The sequence below is a fragment of the Marmota flaviventris genome, chromosome 3, assembly GCF_047511675.1.
Source record: "Marmota flaviventris isolate mMarFla1 chromosome 3, mMarFla1.hap1, whole genome shotgun sequence".
Taxonomy (NCBI): Eukaryota; Metazoa; Chordata; class Mammalia; order Rodentia; family Sciuridae; genus Marmota; species Marmota flaviventris.
The window spans coordinates 19,483,496-19,506,090 of NC_092500.1; the positions used below are offsets into that span (position 1 = coordinate 19,483,496).

The window sequence follows — 22,595 nt, forward strand, 5'->3', positions numbered from 1 at the left end:
GTATGATTTGAATTATGAAAATCTTCCAAATACCCTGCCCCACCTCAACAAACATAAACATACATACCCCTAAAAGTAGCAGAAGTGACAATAGGTTAAATCACAGGTAGATTTTAATGTCCTTTTATTCTATGAGTATTTTCTATAATGAGTAGCTTTTGCTTTCATAAATAAAATTAATTGTTATTTTTAAAAAATTTACAGTCTTGGCAAGTCTTCAAGCCACATATAAGTTATTGTTAGTGACTACAGATTAGACACTTGTAAAAACTATAGAGAAGAGTTATAAAATCAGTTAAAAATTTTATTCCTTAAAGAAAACTATTCATTTAGCATTTGGTGTGCCTGTCAGGAGTTGTTTCTCATGCGCATGTTCAGAGAGCCCAGTGGAAACTCACTCACAAGGAGGAGTAGTGTGATGAGTGGCAGCCACTGATGAGAGAGGTGGAACAGCAGCTGTGGAGGCACGTAGACCAAGCATAAGTACTAGCAATCATGCACACGTAAGTCAGGTTAGCATGCGACTTGGGCAGGTGTACAGATTTGTGCTAATTAAAAGCCAATTCTCTAAGTATTCTAAAACTTTAAACTACAAAGTCAGTGAGGTCAAGATCAATAGAGCAAGACTCATTGTCAGCCACAAAGGAATTCACTCTAGTAAGGTCAGCAGATGGGAACCAGAAGGTAGAGAAGGAGAGTAGTTCTGGGTGTGGGTTTGCAGTAGGCCTCAGGCACAGCTGATCAGCACTCAGGCTGGTGAGAGGATAGCAGCTCCTTGGTGTGCTTCAGGGTTTCTTCTGGATGTTCGACATATCTAGAAGGATAAAATAGTTAAAGCTTGTGAAAAAAAATGTAAACTCTATAGACTGTTTTATAAATGTTAGTAATTGTTTGCTAACAATAGTGTGTTCTCAGTCATGAAAATGGTATATATGTCATCATGGTAGGTTATTTTGCTACCTCCAGAGAGAATAAAAACAATGTCTTAGAAATTAGATTTCACATTCTCAGTTATAAAACTTTTAAAACAATAACACTTTTCTGTTTTCTGAAAACAAAACTCTAAACTGTAACCTAGTACAGTTAACTCTGAATCATAGAGAAGTCAGTGACCTAGTTTAAAGAAACAAATCAAACATTTGGGTATTTGTCAAGATAACTAAATTTTTATCTATTATCAGCGATCTGGGTGCACTATTTCTCTTTGAGAGAGAAGGTAGACATCTGGGTGCTCCAGGCTACCCTGTCTTTTCCTTTATCTTCCTTGTGGGCACCCCTCAGTGTGGTTAAGATAGAAGAGATGGAAAGAGGAAAGACTGTGGGACTCCGAAACTGCTTCCCCTTGGCCTTTCTTCTTAACCCGATCCTCTTTGGTCTTCAGTTTTTTGGGGGATGATTGAGTCATTTCTTAAATAGTTTACATGCATGAGCCTCAAGACTAAATTATAATCATTAGCAAAGCAGCCTTACTTAATTTTTGGCCACTCACTTCCCTCAGAATACACTTAACCCGTTTTATTTTTCCCATCCATCTTCATTTTTTATATCTTCCTTTCATTTGTGTTTCTTTCCGTCACTGTTTTTTGTTTAGTTTGGTTTTATTTTGTTTTTGTTTGTGGTGCTGGGAATTAAACCCAGAGCCTTATGCAGGCGGGGCAAACACAAGTACCACTGAGCCATATTCCCAGCATTTCCAGTTCTTTCTTTTGTAAAACTTCTAGTCAGACTTTACCATTACCAGATACTGGAACTTGTATTGAACTTGTAGAAATGTGCTCTTCTCTAAGGAAAGATTATAAGCACCTAGAAAATAGACATTCGTCTTGCCTCTTGGTGGCCAAAGTGAGAGATTGAGAGATTTCAATTTTCCTTTGAAATGTATACATCTTTTTTCATTTGCAGAATATTATTTTGTTTGCCAAATTTCTGGCATGAAATTTAGAATCAGAAAATATCCTTTGAGAGCCAAAAATTAAGTAAGGCTGCTTTACTAATGATTATAATTTAGTCTTGAGGCTCATGCATGTAAACTGTTTAAGACATAAGTAATTAGTTACACTGGCAGCATTAATTAACATTACTTGAGTGAACTCATCCAAGGCATAGGCTTCATTACTATAATTAACAGATTACATGCAGGATAAGGAAAGTATTTTCTAAGTAGAGTATAAAATCACTAAGTTTGTTTGCGAGTATCATATAGACTAGTTCTCTCTGATTATAGAACTATAATCACATTATACTTCTGTAGGTTATAGCTACAGGTTATAACTTCTAAACATCAATTTATTTTGGATTAGAAATTGTCTTTTTGAAAACATTAAGATTTTTAAACACAATATAGTGTAATGCATATTAAAATAAAACTTTATTTGCAAAAACAGCTGATTAACCAGCAGGCTTGTAACATACCAACATGATTTTTTTTTAATATTCCATGAAAATATTCATCTCAGTGAATATAAGGTACCCCTTACATTTTGCACCTTAGGTGAGTGTCTGCTCACCTCATCCTGTCTCATCCCTGATGCAACATCTGACCTACTTGTATTTCCTCACAGCCACCGGTCACTAAAAATCTAGTAACCAACTGTAAACCAGTAACTGACAAAATCCACAAAGCATATAAGGACAAAAACAAATATAGGTGAGTAGTGCATATATTTTCTCTTTGCTTAGTTTAATACTAATTTCCAAGGTCTGACATTTTCATAATTTTTTCTATATTTTTTTCTTTCCAGCATTCTTTTAAAATTTATGTAAGATTGTTTTCTTTAGTAATATTGAAGGTCCAGTCATCCTGTGGATTCTGAGTCTGCTAAAGTTTTAAAAAATGCTCTTTTTATTGAAATTTTGTTTTTCATACTCACATAAATATTTAGCCTCTTTAAATATGTTTTGATAATCAGGTTTGAAATAATGGGAGAAGAAGAGATTGCTTTCAAAATGATTCGTACCAATGTTTCTCATGTGGTTGGCCAGTTGGATGACATAAGAAAAAACCCCAGGTACTGATTTTCTTTAAATTATTTTTTAATTATGCAAATAAACCTGACCGAAGGGCAACAGGACCAGAGAGAAGAGATTAATTTATTTCAGTTCTGGGCAGAAAGGCCTAATGGCGGAGTTAGTGTTTCAATCTGGGGCTTAACTGAGAGGTGGGAGTGGCAAATTGAGATGGGACACCATGTGGAGGGGTCAGCCTGGACTCCTAGGAGTGGGAAACATGAGTTGTCAGTGAGATTGAAGGGCAGGCCTCTGGTATCCCCAGAATTATTAAAGGGGCGCCTCCAGAGCAGTTGTTTGGGTGGTTAGGTTTATGTTCACAATTCAAAGTGAAGTTCAGATGAACTTCCAAGGACAAAGAAATGCTACCATAAATTTTATGTGAAAATTAATCTGATAAACTTCAACCATTCTTTGAGATGAATACATTTTGAGGTTTGCATAAGCTTTGAAATTCAGCCTGACCCTAGCTGTTGTTTTGATGAGTTTATAAAAATTAGTTAAAATTTGCCTGCCATTCATTTGTCATGATCAGTGGGCAGCAACTGAGCCAGAGTGCTACAAACCTGCTGGGTTTTTATCACATTGCCCAGAGGACCATCCTCACTGCTTCATGCATACATTTTGAAATAAAGTTCCAGAGAAACAAAAGCTATTTCAGGAGGATAGTGGAATTCCAGTGCATCTGAAGAGTGGAGGTAGCTGATGCCCTCCCACATGGGGCCACCATGATCCTTACAGGATTGTATATCAGTTGGCTGTGGCTTCATCTCCCAAGAAACAGGGGGGATTGACTTCAGTCTTCTCAATAGTTATTTAATCCAGCATCATTCAGCTCTCTGTGGACCAGTCATCTGATAAATAACTGAGCTTTTCTTTGGGGATCAATATTTATTGACTAGTACTGACCATAACAAGTAAAGCAGTTCTTAACCATGAGGAAAACATCTGTTAAAATTTGCATTTTTTGAATTGTTTGTTTTCACTTTGGGGCGAGTGGGGAGACCTTGGCATATAAAATAAACACCTTTCATTTCAGAGTTTTGTTTTTTTGCAGTGCTGGGAATGGAACCCAGGGCCTCTTGCATGATAGGCAGGCCCTCTACTACTGAGCTATATCCCAGCCCTACTTCTGAGTCTTTTAAATGCCTTTGAAAGTATTCAGTTTTGCCTCCTTTAAATGGAATTTTAATTATGAATGACCAGAGATGTATAATTTCTAGACATTGTAAAATGATAATATTTATTTTAGAAATCCCATTCTTCTAAAGGAGGGAAAGGAGAAAGATATTGGAATTTTGAGAAAATTAAAAATATCTTCAGTGTTTATTTTGTGTCTTTGGTAACCCAAGAAACTATTGATATTTCTACAAAATATTTCTCCCAAGCGCACCATAAGCCATACGATTAATAAATAAATACCCAGCTGCAAGTCTCTTTGTGTATGCTGTATGTTCCTCCACCTGGGATGCACTGCTCTACTTCTTAAAAATTAATTTTAATCTTTAGAATCCATTTTGATTGGGATATAGAATTCCCCCTATTCGTCTCTTAGACACTAGTGATTCGTAGAACTGATATGAAAATTTACCGTTTTGAACTATAGCCTGTACTTTTGTGTCTCTGTGCTAGTTTGGAAATGGTTGGGTGAAAGAAACTATAGCCATCTCTGGCACTTAAAGGTATAGGGCTTTAGTTAAAAGACGGCAAGCCAGCCGTCCTTGACAGTGGTTGCCAGACCTAGCTCCTCCAGTGTTTCTGAACACGTAATTTTTAATTCTTTGTTTAGTTTTACTTTTATGAGGGCTCACTTTAAGACAGGCATGGAAAATCAGTGTTCAAACTGACTTGAACTTAAGGATATGCCTATGCCTTTAACAGAGTCTGGGGTTGGCAGGGTCTAGCCCTCAGCTCTGCTTTGGCTTCTTAGCTCTGCTACCTCCTGCTGTGCTGGTGGCTTCATCTGTAGACCACAAAACCATGACCACACATCCAAAACCTTCAACAGTGAAGTACAGGCCCTCTAATAGATAGCCTTTATCCAATTTACCAGTTGCCTCCAGATGCCCCTGATAGCTGCCATCTGTCTCTGTGTGTTTTAAATCTAGGATACAATCAAGGCTTTTGATATAGCTCTTGAATATCCTTTGATTTAAAGAAATCCCCCAAATTAGGGAATGCATGTAGAGTGAACTTTCAATAAGAATTATTTTATATTTGCTCATTTCATCTAAACCAACCCACCCTATCACCACTCCTGAGTGATTTTAAGTAAATCTCATTGTATCATTTTATTAATATATTCTCTAGTATATATATGTCTAAACTATAAAGATTCTTTAAAATATAACTGCAATAACTATTTTCACTATAAAAAATCAGTAGTGATTTCTTAATGTCAGCCAGCTATCAGTGTACACCTTTCTCCACTGTCTTTCGTAAGTATTTATAGTGGTTTTATGCTTGTTAAAGTGGCATCAGATAAACTCATTGCAGCTAAATCTGTTGATTTTCCCTTCATTTCTTTTTTCTAAACTACTATGTGTGGGGAGTGGGTATATGAAGAGATCTGATTCTGAGTTCTGTAAATTTCCTACACTGTGCTTTTCTAATCAGTTCTTAGTTGTTTAGCATGTTTTTATATACCCTGTATTTTCCATGAATTGGTAGTTACATCTAAAGCCTTTATTAAAAATTTCATTAAATCTACTTCAAAAGTGTCATTGGACCCACCTTTTTTTTTTCTTCTTTTTTGATACTGGATATTTAAGCCAGGGGTACCTTACCACTGAGCAACACCCAGCCCTCTGAGATAGGGCTAAGTTGCTGAGACTAGCCTCAAAGTTGTGATCACCCTCCCTCCCAAGTAGCTGGGATTTTAAGTGTTTGCCACTGTGCCCAGACCCACTATTTTAATGGTCCCTTGACGTAGTGACTTTTATCTTGAAGAGAACTTGAAAGGGGAAGCACCACTTTAATCTGCATTTTGCAGACTACAGCTAGCATATTACAGCTTGGTTAGAGACATTAATTAAAAACCGTCCAACTCATAGACTCTGTAGCTATGAGGCATGGTGTCTATCTTAGTTATCTATATGACCATTTATAATATAACCATCACTTCAGGAAACTTGGCTTTAGGTACTTAATAATTTTTTTCTTAGCTGCTAACAGAATATTCCAGTCAGTATGCACTAATGGAAATCATTAATTTACTACTATAGCCAGAAAACAGATAATCTTTAAGATTATCTACCTCAGTTCTCTTATTTCACAGATGAGGAATTTCTGGAGGAAATTTTTACAGAACATTACTTCCCCAGAGTCATCAGAAGATGTACCAACTTGGAACATAAGTCCATTTAAAATACATTAAGAGCCAGGCATGGTGGCAACTATAATTCCAGCAATTGGAGGCTGAAGAGAAGGATCACAAGTTGGAGGTCAGCCTGTAGTGAGACCTGTCTCAAAATAAAATAGAAAGGGCTGGGGACATAGCTCTGTGGTAGAGCACTTTTCTACCTGTGCATGGCCCCTGGGTTCATTGTCCAATAATAAATGAATGAATGAATGACATTTGGAATCCACATTGTTCAGTTTGTCAGGTCAGGATCAAGTTCATGATGACCATTAACTCTGGCTCTGTATTATTTCAGGAAGTTTGTTTGCCTAAATGACAACATTGATCACAATCATAAAGATGCCCAGACAGTGAAGGCCGTTCTCAGGGACTTCTATGAATCCATGTTTCCCATACCTTCCCAATTTGAGCTGCCAAGAGAATACCGAAACCGTTTCCTTCATATGCATGAGCTGCAGGAATGGTAAAATCTCATTTTTCATATAAAAGTGTGTGTGTGCATATCTTTATCTTAAATAAGTGAAATTTCTTTTATATGTTATTTGCTATGTAATTTTTTTTGTGTGAAAATACAGTTATAGGGGGCTGGAGATACAGCTCAGTGGTAGGGTGCTTACCTAGCAAGCACAAGGTCCTGGGTTCCCCAGCACTGCAAAAAAGAAAATACAGTTATAGTTTTTATTGTGTTTAATATTTGAAAAACATTTAATGTCACTTCAAGGGATTGAAAAAACTAGGTGGCTGAGTTTTTCCAGTGTAATTAGAACTTCGCTTATTTATTCAACGGTTTGCTGATCAACATAGGAGTGGAAAGAAATTTTGTTTAGCACAAAATGAGAGGCACATGAAGTCATTGTGGGCCAAACTGGAGGGTCTGTCTTTATGAAAATGGAATTGGACTAAGTCCTGAAGGCACTCTCAGATAATGGTGGGAAGGTGTCTACAAGCCAAAGGTTAAAGAAGAAAATGATGAGGGTGGTGTGGCTGCCAGGCTGACTCAGCTGGATTCATGTGCTGGAAAAGGTGGGACAGAAACCTGGAGAAGAATTAGGAGCCCATTTGGTTAAGTGTTTAGAAATTATCTGATAGAGTTGTGAAGGGATGAAAACCAGGGAAGACAAGCATCAATGACAGTTTTTTTTTTTTTTTTCCAATTGAAATGAAAGTCATGTAACCCACACCTCACCATTTCTAAGAGCATGATTCAGTAGCATTTAGGTCATGTATAATATTGTATAACATCTCCCTAGTTTTAAAACTTTTTCATTACTCCCAAAGAATTCCCCATGCCCATCAAGCAGTTCCTCCTCATTGCCTTTACTCTCAGCCCCCGGTAACTCTTAGTCTGCCTTTTCTCTCTCTAAGTATGGGTTTGCCAGCTCTGGATGGTTTTTTTGTAGAATGAGGCTGGAGCTAGGGAAGGCCCGATTCAGGAAATCATTGTTTTCAGAGCTTCCAGTGGAAATTATGATCCAGGATAGACTGTTAACAGCAGAGAGTCCAGAGAGTAGGCGAGAGTCAAGAAAGAAAATGCGGGAGTGTTACTTAGAGGGCCTGAGGAGAAAAGGCAGCCATCAAAAAAGATACTTGAAGCAACTCCTAACTGTCTAGGGAAAAGTGCAAGTCAGACTGATGTGGGCGTTGTTTTTGCTTTCTGCTATGCTTGATTTTTCAGTCTTACATTTTTTCATTAGTTATCTGCTGTGGGAATCATCATTACCTATATTGAGTGCTAAGTAACAACACTGTTCTGAAAGCTTTCTGTCCATGTTTTCACGTAACTTTTCCATCGACTGTGTCTTTGTAACTCTTGTCCTCAAGGGATCTGGAGCATGGAGCTAGGATATGGCCTACACAAGGCATCTTGGCTTATGACTAGGGTGCCCATGTGGGAACCTGGGCAGCCCACTTCCCAGAGCCTGGTCCAGCACCTGCCAGGCCATGTTCCCCCATATCAATACCACAGTCTGACCACGTCAGAGTAGTGCACGTGCACTGAGGTACTAGCTGTGTACCAGACACAGCAATGAAAGGTACTGTTGAGTGATGCTCAACTGAAATAGCTGGCAACTAGCAGGTTCCGCCTGACTCTTCACCGTCTGCACATCCCATTGTATTCCAAAGTCACTTTGTACATTTACTTCTCTTTTATCATTTATTCTCTTGCACTGCCAACATTTAAATAGAAGGATAATTTTATCTTTTAATTTAGGAAGATTTTTGACCCTTTGCCTGCCTCCCTGTGCCAAGCACTTAGAATATAAAGACAAAAGGCATAGAGCTTGGAGGTCCCCACAGTCTATCCAGGGATCCAGACACCAGGAACGTGGCTGACTTAGTGTACTGAGTGTGACTATGGGGTTCACTGCTGTTGGCATATGAAGGAGGGAACGGCAGATTGTGCTTGGGGAAGGTAACATCTTTTTACCTTTTTTTGAATTATCCAAATGACTTTTCCAGGTATGGAAGAGCACTTCTAGTAGAAGAAATGGCATGTGTTAAGGGAAAAGAAGATTTTTGGAAGCCCATACCTGATATTAGATCTTTTTCTTTGTTAGAGTATGATAAACGGTACAGTTGGCAGGTGCACTGCTGATATAGGCACATTTTAATTTTTCATAAGGAGTTGTTACTGAATCATGGATCTTGTTCCCCAGAGGTGACAAGGAATAGCTTCTCATTATTTTCATCTTTAGCTCAGTGGAGGAAGCTCTTTAGATGGTCCTAAGTGTTAACTCTCTAAATCTAGGCTGTGACTAAATTTACCTTCAGGGGCCCAATTGAATCAGGAAATTGTGAGCCAAAGAGTCCTCTGAGACGACTCTTTGATTCTGTGTTGTGTCAGTAACACAAGTCAAGTGTGGATGTTCTTGTCATCCTCTGATTTAGGGCACTGGTTGCTCATCCCGTTCACTTCTGTGTCATCCCTCACTCTGACCCACCAACCCAACTCTTCTTTCTGGAAACAGTTGTCCCTTTTCTCTTTCCTTTCATGAGTCTCCTGTCATTTTTCATCCTATTCCCACAAAATGCCTGACTCCTTTCTGGGATCAGCACTTCTGCACTGTACAGCAATCTCTGATGTTTGCCTCTCCTGCTTGACCGTGGATCCTTTTTAGGGATACAGGTAGTATCTTGCTGGTTTCTGGTTCCTTCCCAGCACACAGTAGGTTCTCAGTGATGACTGATTGCAGGGGCAACACATTAGCTGCCTTATAGCCGGTGCTCCTTAGCTCTTTAAAGAACACATGGATTCTGAATGGCACTGTTGACACTGGAGTTGACTGAGCTGGTTGTGATCCTGGTAGCAGATGTAGGAAAGGAGGAAGAAGAACTGTGGAGGGGAGAGTGTGAGACTTAAGGTAGAGTCTTCCACTCCAACAACAGTGGTAAATGAGAACCTGAAACTCAGAACAGAGGCCTGAGGATAATTATTAGCTTATCTTCCAAACGTTATGTTAAACATTTTAAATTATTTTTCATAACAAATTATTCATTATTTCCAAATTACAGGTGAGAAATCTGTGTTGTGCTGTTTGTCTTTGTCCCCAACATTCTTTTATCTCTGGGTCCACTTGATTCTATCTTAAGAATGTCCCTTCCACAGCTGTTTCTTTGAATGTCTCTTCTCAATGACCAGGGCCAGTCTCTCCTTCTTTAGTCATGCCTGGACTAACACTGGACTGTGTGGCTTGGTTATTCACTTATCCTTCAAGGGGTGACCAGTTTTACTCCAGTTGTGTCACATGCCTCTGTCCCCTGCCATCCCATCCACTTTCCCACTGGTTTTATATGCAGACTCTACTACAGGGTTTCCCAGAGCGGCCAGTTCCACCCTCATTCCTGCAGCTCAGCTGTCCTTCAGGTCTCAGCTGCAACTCTGCCCTCTGCCAGACTCTTTCCCTCCCTGCTTCAAAGCTGAAGGAAATGTGCCATCTCAGTGGGGCGGTCCTCCTTTCTCTGAGTTTTTCCTCAAGATCTTGGTTTTGCTGATGCATCTGTTTGTCTGTTGGTTGTGGTGGTCATAATGGCTCTTAAGGTTTCTAAATATTTTTGCACTGGTACTTCATATTGTTCCTCTCTCTGTATCTCAGAAGTTTTTTAACAAGTGATTAAGTGAATATGAACAGATAAAAGTGAGTTAAAGAGTGATTTTGTTTAAACACCACAATTTTCTTTTGAAGTCTTCTCTCCTGCCTGGATAACTTCTAGTAATCTGGTACAGTATTTTATACCACAGTAACTAATCTGAACTCATGTTGGAACTATATGTTGTGTTAACATTTTTAGCCATGCCTGTAAACCATGTTTTTGCTTTTCACAGCATTGTTTTGTAAAAACAGTATATAAATTACTCTTAACTAATGACAGCGAAGCCTTATACAGAAGTACATATTTTCTTTCTTCTGTCTGAACAGGAGGGCATATCGAGATAAGTTGAAGTTTTGGACCCATTGTGTACTAGCTACTTTGATTATATTTACTGTGTTCTCGTTTTTTGCTGAACAGGTAAGTTTTATATATTTTACATAGGTGTTAGTATTTCTTGGTACATTATTATCTGAGTCTTCTAGAAAATAATATAAATTCACAACTAGAACATTTTAAATTCTGTTAGCTTATAGCACATAAACCAATATGTGAAATATATTTTATAATATTTAGGCAGTCAGTATAAGAGATTTTTATTCATATATCTTCTAAATCCATTACCTGTCTTCTTCTTGCCTGGCTCTTAGTGGATTAACTTGTACACTTCGAGCTAAAACTGAAAAACTCTACTTAATTTTAACCCAAAACCTGCCTAGAATCCTTGTCTGATGCTAGTTTTTATGGGTCTCTGATTTTCTTTCTTTCTCTTTTAACTTTCCTGAAACAGCCTCAGCATCTTCTCTTCAGATACCCCTGGGTGTGTGTGCCCTGCATACACGGGTAGTATACCTCCCACTTCAGTGAATTCCTGGATTCCCCTATCCCCGCCCCCTCTGCTGTTTTAGTCCCTTACCGTTAGGCTCGCCTCTGCGCCCACTCTCAGCTTCCTTGATGTGAAGGTCCTGAAGACGTAGGGATGAAAAGAGAGGGATAAGAGAATCCTCATTAGGCTGCAGGTATGAAATGCCCTGAAGAAAAAAGATTGAAGGAGGAGAACGACAACTGGGGTGACCTAACTTGTGTGGAGCAAACAGCCCCACCTCAGTCTCTGGTCAAGGTGACTATTGAGTGACCTTTTCTAGTTGTCATTCAAAGGAGATGTACACCAAGTTTACTTGCACTAAGAGAAAAGAGGTGCCTAAAAATTGAGAGCTTTAGAATAAACACTGAGCTTCCTGCCACTGATGGAAGGAAACTCAGAAAATGGAGATGGGACAGGTAAGTAGGATGGCAATTTAATACTTACTCATCTTCAGGTTCACATATTTTGTTCCTGATATTTTTGTTGCCATTGTTCCTGGCAGGTAAAAATCTTACAAAAAAAAAAAAACCTCAGAAAGACTACTTTCTTTTAGAATAGGAGTCCATTGAGAGATTTATCAGTCTGCTCTAAGCTGTCTAAGGATAAGGAAAAAGAGGGAGCTGGGATGAAAGGAGCCACTAGGGGGCAGTGGAAGGAAACAGGAAGGTCAGTCTTTCCTGGGTCCTTAATAGGAGCAGAAAACAATGAACAGAATGAAAGAGGTAGGAGAGAGAAAGGAAAGGAAAGCCTCTAGTTATCCTGCTTTCTAGCTACTTGAATCAAGCTCCTGTTCCCTGTCTTCCTACCACCAAGAGGAACAAACCAGTCGATACCACCTCTTCCTCTGCTCAAATCCCATGCATCAACTAAACCACAGTGGTACATGCCCTTGCTCCAGCCTCCCAAGGAAGCAGTAACTGGATCTGCTTGGCAGGAGAGAGGGAGGCAAAGCACACTAGAGGGATCCCAAATGGAAACCATAAAGAACATGGTTTGCCCCCCCCCCCATAAGGGCTAGGTTTTATTTTTAATTTTTATTTTAATTTAGTTTTATTTTTCATTGGTTCTTTTTAGTTATACATGACAGTAGAATTCACTTTGATATAATTATACAAGCATGGAATATTTCTTATTCTAATTAGGAACCCATTCTTGTGGATGATCGTTGAAACTTTATTATAGTGTTGGTGACATTTTTTTATTTCAATGATAGCATGGGTAACTGTGTTCATAAGGAAAAATGTATTATTTATCCCAATTCTAAACTACTAATTTACAAAAGAATTTTTATATTACAATCCTTTCATAAATTAGGTACTTTCTTTATTTTCAAATGATTTTTGCTAAGTATAGAAAAAACTGTCAATAGGGTTTTTAATATAGATGTATTTTTTAAATTCTGCCTTATAACTGCAGTCATATTAAAACCCAGAGAGTGTCTTACTGGTTACATAGAGTCCATTCCCTTTGGTGGAAAGACTTGACAAACAGAAATCTTGAAAATAAATGTCTGGTAATAGGTTTACAAAAATCTATAGTTATGGGTTTTAGAAAAATGAAGTGTGGGCCCAAATAATTTTAATCCTCTTGGGTCTGTTTCTGAACATATACCTAGGCATATTGATCCTACAAAATTAAAATTTGCTTTTGTTTCAGGGAGGAATGAGGAAACTTGTTTTTTGACTTTTTTACATATAAGACTATGGAAATGATTAAGGACAAATGTCTCTCAGAAAGTTGGATGCACTCACACTCATTCATCAGTATGGAAAATTGAAATTTATTTTCTGTCTTCCCTTGTTTAGTTAATTGCTCTTAAGCGGAAGGTGTTTCCCAGGAGGAGGATAAACAAAGAAGCCAGTCCCGATCGAATCAGGGTCTAGAAGATCTTCATTTGAATATCACCTACCTCAGAATTTACTGAGCATTTTGAAACTCAGCATCACTGAAGTGTCTTTGTGATGTGATGTGCAGCCAGCGTGGCCCAAAGAAGGGAAAATATTCAGAACCATACTGTGCTGTGGCATGAATATAGCCCACTGCCCAGGAATTATTTAATCAATTCCAAAAACTTAGATGTGGAACAGCTCTGAACTGATTTTACTTCTAAAGCATTTGCTCATGGACCTGTCATCTTTTTATGAAAACCCTCACGGATACGCTGCTAATTTCCATCTGTAACCATTGCAAGCTAAAGGAGAAGCCCAGGCCAGCTTGGGAGCAATTGCTGAGAGACCCCCGTCTTTTCATTCCAAAGCCTTTTTCTATAGTTTTGCACTTTTGTTTTTCTTTTTTCCATTTCTCATTTTTCAGATAAGTAGCTACTAAGTTAACTAGTTATTCTTGCTTCTGAAAAAAGTGAATCAAGATGTCTAAACGTGATTTTATAGATGCTATTTAAATAATGCAGTTAATATCATCTCTTATTGGCAATATGCAAATTATTGATTTTATTAATGTGTAAGTGGTCTTAAACCACTAATAACTACTGAAGAGCTCAGTGACTGACATTGGAAATACTTTGTGCTTGTTTACTTTAGTCCCTATGAATACTGTGATTTTGTGTGCAGGCCTAATTACAAAGGGCTAGAGTTAAGTAGCAGTGCTACTTACCAGATGTAATTATGTTTTGGAAATGTACATATTCAAACAAAAGTGCCTCATTTTAGACATGAGTAGTTCTGATGGCATAGGCACAGTACCTTGGTGTCTAGTTTAATACTCATCAGTATATTCCAGTAGCTCTCTTTCTCTGAATTGGTTTTGTATAAAGCAAGGGTCAACAAACTTTTTCTGTAAAAGGCCAGATAGTAAATAATTTCAGGACACAAATGTCTCTATCACATATTGTTCGTCATTGTTTTTATTTTTTTAAGCAGTCCTTTAAAACTGTAAACCCTGTGTTTAGCTTGCAGCTGTACAAGAACAGGCCATAGGCCAACATTGGCTAACCATTGAGGATTAGTATTTTTTATGTCTGGGGTAAACCCTGAAGTTTAGCCATGTTTTGTTATATCATTATACACTGGATTTAGGGAAACCTAATTCCATGAGTCCTGTTTGAAATTTGAAAGGTATTTTAGATCATGATTTCAACAGTATTCTTCCACAGTGGCATACATTTTGTAAAAAGAACTTGAAATGTAAATACTGTGTTTGTGCTGTAAGAGTTATGTATTTCAACAACTGAAGTCTCCTAAAAAGTTATATTTGTCTGATGCTTTGATTTTTAAACCTTTGGGGATTTATTTTTAATCCATATTCAACAAATTATTTTAGTGCCTACATGGTGTGTCAGACTCTGTACTGAATACTACTGAAATTAAGTGGAAAGTAGGGTGAAGACAGGAATATTTTAACACACTGGAGAATATTGTTTTATAAGGAGAAAAGAGGTTCAAAAGGAATTTATCATATGGTCAAATTTTAGGAGACTATCTGGGTTTCATTGTAAAAGCAAAGAATTTATTCTTGAAGTTATAGAGAAATGAATATTTGGGTTTAATGGAGATTTATGCAGTTAGATGAACATAGACCCCACCTAACTAGGGGTTTGACAATGGGATGGATAATAGAATCATAGAATATTCATGGGATCATTCATCTAATGATTCAGCAGAATATTAGCACATATGAACTTCAGAAGCTGATGAGTAGTCTGTGTCCTTAAATTTTTTTAAGGCATCAGAACCATTAATTCAAATGAAATTCTATAGAAAGCCAACGTGTCTTAGGCTGTTTGTGTTACTCTAACAAAATACATGAGATTGGGTAATTTATGAAGAACAGAAACTTATTTTCTTATAGTTTTGGAGGCTGGGAAGTCTAAGATCAAGGTGCCAGCAGGTTTAGTTGGATGAGGGGTAGTCTGCTTCCAAGGTGACACCTTGGAATGCTGTGTCCTCCTGAGGAGGAAGAACACCATGCTGTCACATGGCAGAAGGTGGAAGGACTAAAGGATGAGCTCTCTATGGCAAACCCATTTATAAGGGAATCTCATCCCATGCATGAGGTCTTATCACTTCCCCTAAGTATTACTTGCCTCTTAATACTGTTATTTTAGTGATTAAATGATCAAGTTTGAACATGAATTCTAGAGGAAATAAAAACATTCAAATCATTGTGTTCTGTGATACAGAAGAAGGAAAGCTGCTGTGCTATCTGAATACCCCTGTGCCTCCAAACCCCAGGTCCTCGCAGGCAGAATTTCAAAACCACTGAACCAAGCCTTTTTTTAAAATCAAGGGCAGTAAGGCTGGGAGTACTACCTGACTTGGCTCAGTTCTCAGAGCCAGTCAGAGGCAGAGGTGGGACTGGAACCTAGATTGTCTTTTTTCCCATCCCTTCCAGGCCATGCTGCCTCCACAGGGCAGTGGCACATGTGGGTGATCACACTCTATGTGGTCAGATTGCAAGGGTTCAAGGTTTGAACCCTACACATGGTTTGCTAGGATTCAGCTTACTCTTCTGAAATGTGGGAATGAATACTGGTAGCTATTTCATAGGCCATTGGCTATGATTAAAGGAAATGACCTATGCAGCGTACCCAGGACGGTGCCTGGCGATCGTGTCTGCCTGGCAAGTGCCAGTGATGATGGTGGTAATGACCAAAGAATGTGTTAAGGGGTTGAATCTAGGCCAGAGGTGGGGCTCCTGGTCCAGTCATTGAGATGAGAGGATTCTACTACCCTTCACTAAGAAAGTAACACACTTTAATTAAAAAGAAAGATTGCCACCCACACTTTATTTCTTCAAATATGTTTATTTTTAGGGGTCAGGAATATATCTCAGAGGGAGAGCACTTGCTTAGTATGCATGAGCCCCTGGATTCTATCCCTAGCACTCCAAAGATGGGAAAAAAAAAAAAGAGCATTTACTTTTAAAATTATTTCTTCACATATCTAACAGATTAAAGATTTAAAAATAAACTGTAATTACTTCTCAAGTCAAAACATTTAAGGAAGAAGCAGTACCAATCCCACACAGATTCCTCCAGAGAGTAGGAGAAAAAGAAGGAAAACATTGAACCATCCTCTGAGGTGAGCATAACCCCAGCCCCAGTGCCTGGCTCCAATCCCACAAGGATACCACATATACAATATACCCCACAAGAAACCCATATAGAACACTAACTAGTTGGCTTCAGTTACTCCCCAAAAGAACAACTTTTAGGACAAAGCTGGATCTGTTCCAGGAAGACAGGATTCGTCCAACACTTAGAAATCAGTGCAATTCACTGTGTCAGCAGAACCGATAAAAACCACATAACAGTGTCAACAGAGTTTTTCTTTTAACAAAATTATGAAAATTTTAAAGATATTAAGCACCATGAATTCCCATTTGTCCAACAGTTATCAAGGGTAATTTTTTCTCTGTTGATATATTTTAAAGTAAATCCTAGACTTGAGGTAGAGACACGAGTACAGAGCATCTGGTGGTTGAGGTGAAGGGGGTGTCTTGGTCCTCTAACTGCTCTTCCCTCCCATTCCCTGGTAACAGCTGCATCTCTCTGAGTACACTTGGTGTGCTAAATGGTTTATGTTCATAATTTCATTTCATCCACATCTCACACTCATTTATCAGTGAGAAAACTGGGGCCTCTTGCCTGAATCCTATGTACAAGATCTTTCAAAGGACCATAGCACTTACACAAATGTTGCTTTTATTTATGGATAAGTAGTGATCCATTGAATTCTATATTCTAAATCCGCTTAGAATTACTCTGTTTTCCTGTATGATTAAAATGAGACAGAATACTAAGGTCTTTTTGAAAAACAGACTATTCATTGAAGCGAGTGGAGAAAAGCTACACGAGACACGGTGATAGACTGAGAGAAGATCATCAGATGAGACTACAGAAAAGACAGCTGAACTGTGCAAAGGCCAGGTGGTACAAAACAGGATTGGTGCTTGGGAAAACTGCATGATGCTCAGAAAGGAGAGGCGAGAAGGGGAGTTAATGTGAAAGGCTGAAGATCCCTGCATGACACATCAATTGTGTTAGTGTATCTGAGGAACCCCTGAAGGCTTTGGGGCACCACCGAGTAGGATCTGGAGGTAGATCTGACTCAGATTCCCCACTCTCTTGCTGAACTTTTCTAATCTATGACTGGGGATAATAAAACCCAGATAGTAGGTTTTTACAGAACTAGAATGTATATAAAAATTCCTGCATTTGGAATGGGATAAATAAGTGATAGCTACTAGGTGACAACTGGAGATTATGATCAGGTTTTGATTTTGGAACAATTACCAGCAGCAAGATAGAGAATGGGATAGCAAAAGAGCAGGTGAAAAATGATGGCCTACATTAGGGCAGCAAAGTTGGGATAAATGAACCCTGTAATGACTAGAACTGAAAAGTTTAATAATGTTTAAAGTCCAGAAAGGGAATTCTTCACCTTTCAGCTTATAACAGAGACACTCTGAAGAGTCTGTCTTTGGTTAAAATAAACATTTGTTCGTTTGGTTGTGTTTTGTGTTTTTGATTTTCGTTATGCTGGGGATTGAATCCAGAGCCTTGCACATGCTAGGCAAACGTCTACCATTGAGCTGTACACCCAGACCCTGAGTGTGTGTGTGTGTGTGTGTGTGTGTGTGTTATGGGGGATTGAATGTTGGGGCACTTCACCACTGAGCTACATCCCCACACCCTTTTTATGGTTTATTTTGACAGAGGGTCTCATTAAGTTACTGATAGTCTTGCTAAATTGCTGAGTTTGGCCTCCAACTTACTATTCTCCTGCCTCAGCCTCCTGAGTTACTGGGATTACAGGTATGCACCACCATGCTTGGCTCTAAATTTACTTCTTAATGCAGTTCTGGGCTTCCAGAAATTAATGGAACCATTCCAGGGGGAAAATAAAAGCTGAAAGAATAATAGTAAGCAATATGCAACCATGAAATACCAAAATTGGAATCAGAAAATAAGCACTGTAGAGTAGGACTTATATACCTGATATTTACACATTAAACTTGGATTCTTGAAAAAAGTCCCATTAATAAATGTACATCTGAAGGAAACAACATCTCTCTGGAAGAAAGTACTTGAAGTTTAAGCTCTCAGGACTGCCAGACAATTAAGATTAGATAACATGGGCACAGTGGCACACTCCCGTTAAGCCCAGTGACTTGGGATGTTGAGGCAAGTTCAAGGACACGCTCAGCAACTTAGTAAGACCCTGTATCAAAAAATAAAAAGGGCTGGTGAAGTAGCTACGTGTGTGTGTGTAAGCATGCTAGCCAGAATAATCGGAAACAACAGAACTAAATCTCACTAAAGACTTTAGATGTTACACTTAACACAGAATGAAATGTTTAAATAGGAGGAAGTTGGACTCTCCTAATGAGCAAGCAACAAGAAGCCATTATAAAATGAGTTAGAAGAGATTCAAAACTAACCAAGCAAAACTGGAAAAAAATAAATAAAACATTGTTAGAAATGAATCAGTGGAAATATCTAATAAAAGGCTCAATTCATTTGAATGGAAAAACGAGTGATCTGGGAGACATAAAGAAAATAGCTCCATTGTGGTGAAAGATACAGGGGAATGCAAACTATGAAAGGGAAGTTTATGGTTAGGTTATTTGCAACTCATTTCATTTCTTAGCAAAGTAAGAATAGAAGGCAAACTTTCAAAAGGGGAAAACATAAATCCACATACAGCATCGTCATTGTTAACAGAAACTTTAGATGCATGTCCTTTAAAATGGAGACAAAGACAAGAATGTCCAATATTTGTGCTTCTATTTACTGATACAAGAGATCCTGGTCAGTACAGTCAGAAAAGGAAAAAAATAAGAATTATAAAGCAAGAAACCAAAGTGTGATTAGTCGCAGATATTATTATAAAACCCCAGACTCTACAATCAAGTTATCAGAAATAATAGAGAGTTTAGCAAGATTAATATCAGAAATCAATTACAATTTTACATAGCAACAATTAGAAAAAATATCAAAAATATAATTTATAAATCAATCCAATAAAATATGCAAAACCTGCATAGAGAAAAAAAATTAACTTTATTGAATGATATTTCTGAAGTCCTAAAAATAGAAAATATACTATATTCAACAATAGTGAGATTCAGAAATCCCAGCGAGTTATTTTTCATGGATGTTGAATAAACCCATCTTAAAATTACTTGAAAAATTCAAGTATACTCAGGATACCTGTGAGGATAAAGTAAGGTATGAGACTTGCCCAGTGAGACATGAAAGTATTAATAAAATTGGAACAATGAAAACTGTGGTTTTGGCACATGGACGTGGGTAGACTGGCCAGGAAAACAGGCTAACAAAACAGGCTCCTGAACATTCCAAAACTTACCTTGATTTGATGATCACATGTTTATGTATTGAACTATCACACTATGCCCCATAAATATCTACAATTATTATAAGTCAACAGAAATATTGGCCCAAAAAAAGACTATCAATAAATGATGATGGGACAATAGTTTCTATGTGAAGGAAAAAAGAAGTAATTTGATCCCTATCTGACATAGGGCACAAAGATTAATTTAGATGAACAAAGACATAAAAAAAAGTCTTAAAATTTTACTGAAAATATAGAGGAATATTTTTATAACTTCAGGGAAACAATAAATTTCTTTTAAAAGATGCCAAAAAAGGAGCGCTGGATTTGTTGCTCTGTGCACTTGCCTAGCACACGTGAGGCTCTGGGTTCAATCCTCAGCACCACATAACAATAAATAAATAAAATAAAGGTACTGTGTCCATCCAAACTACAACTACAAAATAAAAATTAAAAAAAAAAACACAAAAAGTTGTGGAGATTAATATTCAGCATAAAGACCTACAAATCAGTAAGAAACAAATTAACATCCAGTTGAAAAATGGGCAAGAAACCTAAGTCAACATTTTAAGGAGACAAGGAGATGCCTACTAGGCATTAGAGGAGCTTAATCTCATGAGTGATTAGAAAAATATAAAAAGACCTGAAAAAACATCATTTTTATATCCACTAGAATGGCAAAAATAGCAAAAAAAAAAAAAAAAGAAAAAAAAAAAGAAAAGAAAAAAATAAAGAAATCCGGCAACGCAGAGTAAAGAGGAGGAATACGTTTGACAGGGATACATTTTGTTGGTTGCAATACAATTGGAAACAATTGAGGGTCACTTTGTATCACCAGGCGGGACAGTGACCTCACTTAGTGATACTCTGTAAACAGTAGAGCCCGTTGCTCCCCTCCACAGCGAAGGTCATGAACTTGGACCACACGAATTCATGAAGCAGTTCACATTTTTATGTTAATAAAATAATAAAATAAAAAATTTAATAAAGTTGTCCTTGTGTTGAAATATTTCTAAAAAAAATAGGTCACGCAAGAAATCAAAATGTTCAATCGGCTTTGGAAATAACTCAGATGTATACTGACAAGAAAATCCATGGAAAAATCGTGGAAGAGTGGGGTTTTGTTTTTGTTTCTGCTCTGCACAAACGAAACTAAGCCCCGTTGTTCAAGGGCAGGTACATTTGGTAACAAAAGTTAGCAAATGGGAGGAGTTGAACGTTCAGCACGCCCCGCGTGTAACTTTCGCACCTCTCAGAAGTGGCGGGAAAGGGGAGTGAGAGAAAGGGGCGGGCTGAGGCCGATAGGCTTTCCTGAGGAGAATCCGTGAATCAACTTCGGTGAAGTTGTACTTCACAAAGTAGGTGATGTGTTCATCTGTTTCATAGTTCGTACTGTCTCTTCACATTTTTGAGATTATATAAATTTAAAATGTAGAAACTGGAAGGCGCCAAGCCTCAAGCGCGGGCTAAAACGTGGGCGTGGCGAACGTGCCCGCGAGCGATCGCCCCGTGGAGGGGGGGGTGGACTCGTCTCCGAGAACGCATGCGCCCGGCGTTCAGCCAATCAGCGAGGCGCCTGGCTGAGGCGAGACTGGTTTTTCTCCCGCTCGAATAGCAAATTGCCTCAGAAAGGTTTTCTGGCGGCGACGACGACGAAGCAGTAAAGTTCTCAGGTGAGGAGCCAGGATAGGGGAGGCCTGAGCGTTTAAGGTCACTTGTCAGAGGAGTCTAGTAACGTGATGGGGCCACTGAGGTTTATTTAGGTGTAAGGAGGGGTGGGATTTGTCGGCTTGGGGGTTCCTGCGGGCCGAGGCTACTCTTGCTTTTGAGGTGAATCCCCATTGGCGTTACCTGGGGCCTCCGACGGGAAGATGGGGCCGGGGTCCCACCGAGGGCAGAACCTGGGGCAGGCGCGGGTGGGTGGAGGGCAGGTGGCGGAGCCGCGTCTGGGGCCGGGTTTATGGGGAGCGCGGCTGGGGCCTGCCTCCGCCTTCTTGCTCCTGCGCGCCCCAAACCCCTTAAAAACTAGGGCAGGGAACTGGGACTCCTTCATTTTCCCTTCCTTCGTTTTCCCTCCATATGTATGTCCTATGTATGTTGTAGAGGTTTCATAGAATTTTCCTAGTCCCGCTTGGACTTTTTTTGGTGGTGGGTGGGTGGGTGGGGGGACCGGGGATTGAACTCAGGGACACGGCCTCTGAGCCACATCCCCAGCCCTGTTCTGTATTTAATTAGAGACAGGGTCTCACCGAGTTGCTGAGTGCCGCGCCATTGCTGAGGCTGGGGGTGAACTCGCCGTCCTCCTGCCTCAGCCTCCCGAGCCGCTGGGATTACAGGTGTGCGCCACCGGCGCCGGGCCTTGCTGTTTGCTTGGTTTGGGTTTTCTGCGGGACTGAGGATGGAATCCGGGGCGAGCGCTCCAGCGCTGAGCAATACCCTCGGCCCCAGTCCCATGGAACTCCTCTGGGAGATGAGTGTTGCCATGAACTAAGTCTGGCATGATCTGTCTTGCCAGCAACCGTGATTCCACTTTGAGACTGAGATGTGGAATAGATTTGCCCAGATTCAGATTTTTGCCCAGGGGCTCAAATTCAGATCTCACAATCCTCATGGGCATAGCACTTTTGGAGTCGGGGTTGACGCCATCATTATGTTCTTGATCCTTTTTTGGTACCAGGGATTGGAACTTAGGGGTACTAGACCACTGAGTCACATCCCCAGCCCTATTTTGCATTTTATTTAGTGACAGAGTCTCACTGAGTTGCTTAGCACCACGCCATTGCTGAGGCTGGCTTTATCTTGCGATCCTCCTGTCTTAACTTCCCAAGCCTCAGGGATTACAGGTTTGTACCACTGTGCCCCACTCTGTTTTTCCTTTTTAACCAACAAATGTCAATAGGTTAACTTTGGACCAACGGAATGTACTAGGAAACGGGTAACATTTTAAATTTTATCA

General features: G+C 39.1%; 1 protein-coding gene across 5 annotated transcripts in view; it reads left to right on the top strand.

The window, feature by feature from the left end:
• The window catches only part of Gnptab (N-acetylglucosamine-1-phosphate transferase subunits alpha and beta), an 85,787-nt gene extending 71,259 nt beyond the window's left edge, over positions 1–14,528 (top strand). For 4 of the 5 annotated variants that reach the window (XM_027946334.2, XM_071609592.1, XM_071609590.1 and 1 more), the window contains 5 exons: positions 2,562–2,647; positions 2,910–3,008; positions 6,663–6,830; positions 10,786–10,876; positions 13,127–14,528. In XM_027946334.2, the coding sequence (XP_027802135.1) occupies positions 2,562–2,647; positions 2,910–3,008; positions 6,663–6,830; positions 10,786–10,876; positions 13,127–13,204 (522 nt within the window). In that variant the 3' untranslated portion in view covers positions 13,205–14,528. The remainder of the gene's footprint in view (positions 1–2,561; positions 2,648–2,909; positions 3,009–6,662; positions 6,831–10,785; positions 10,877–13,126) is intronic. The other variant, XM_071609591.1, reaches the window with a different exon arrangement.
• The last annotated feature ends 8,067 nt before the right edge of the window (positions 14,529–22,595 follow it).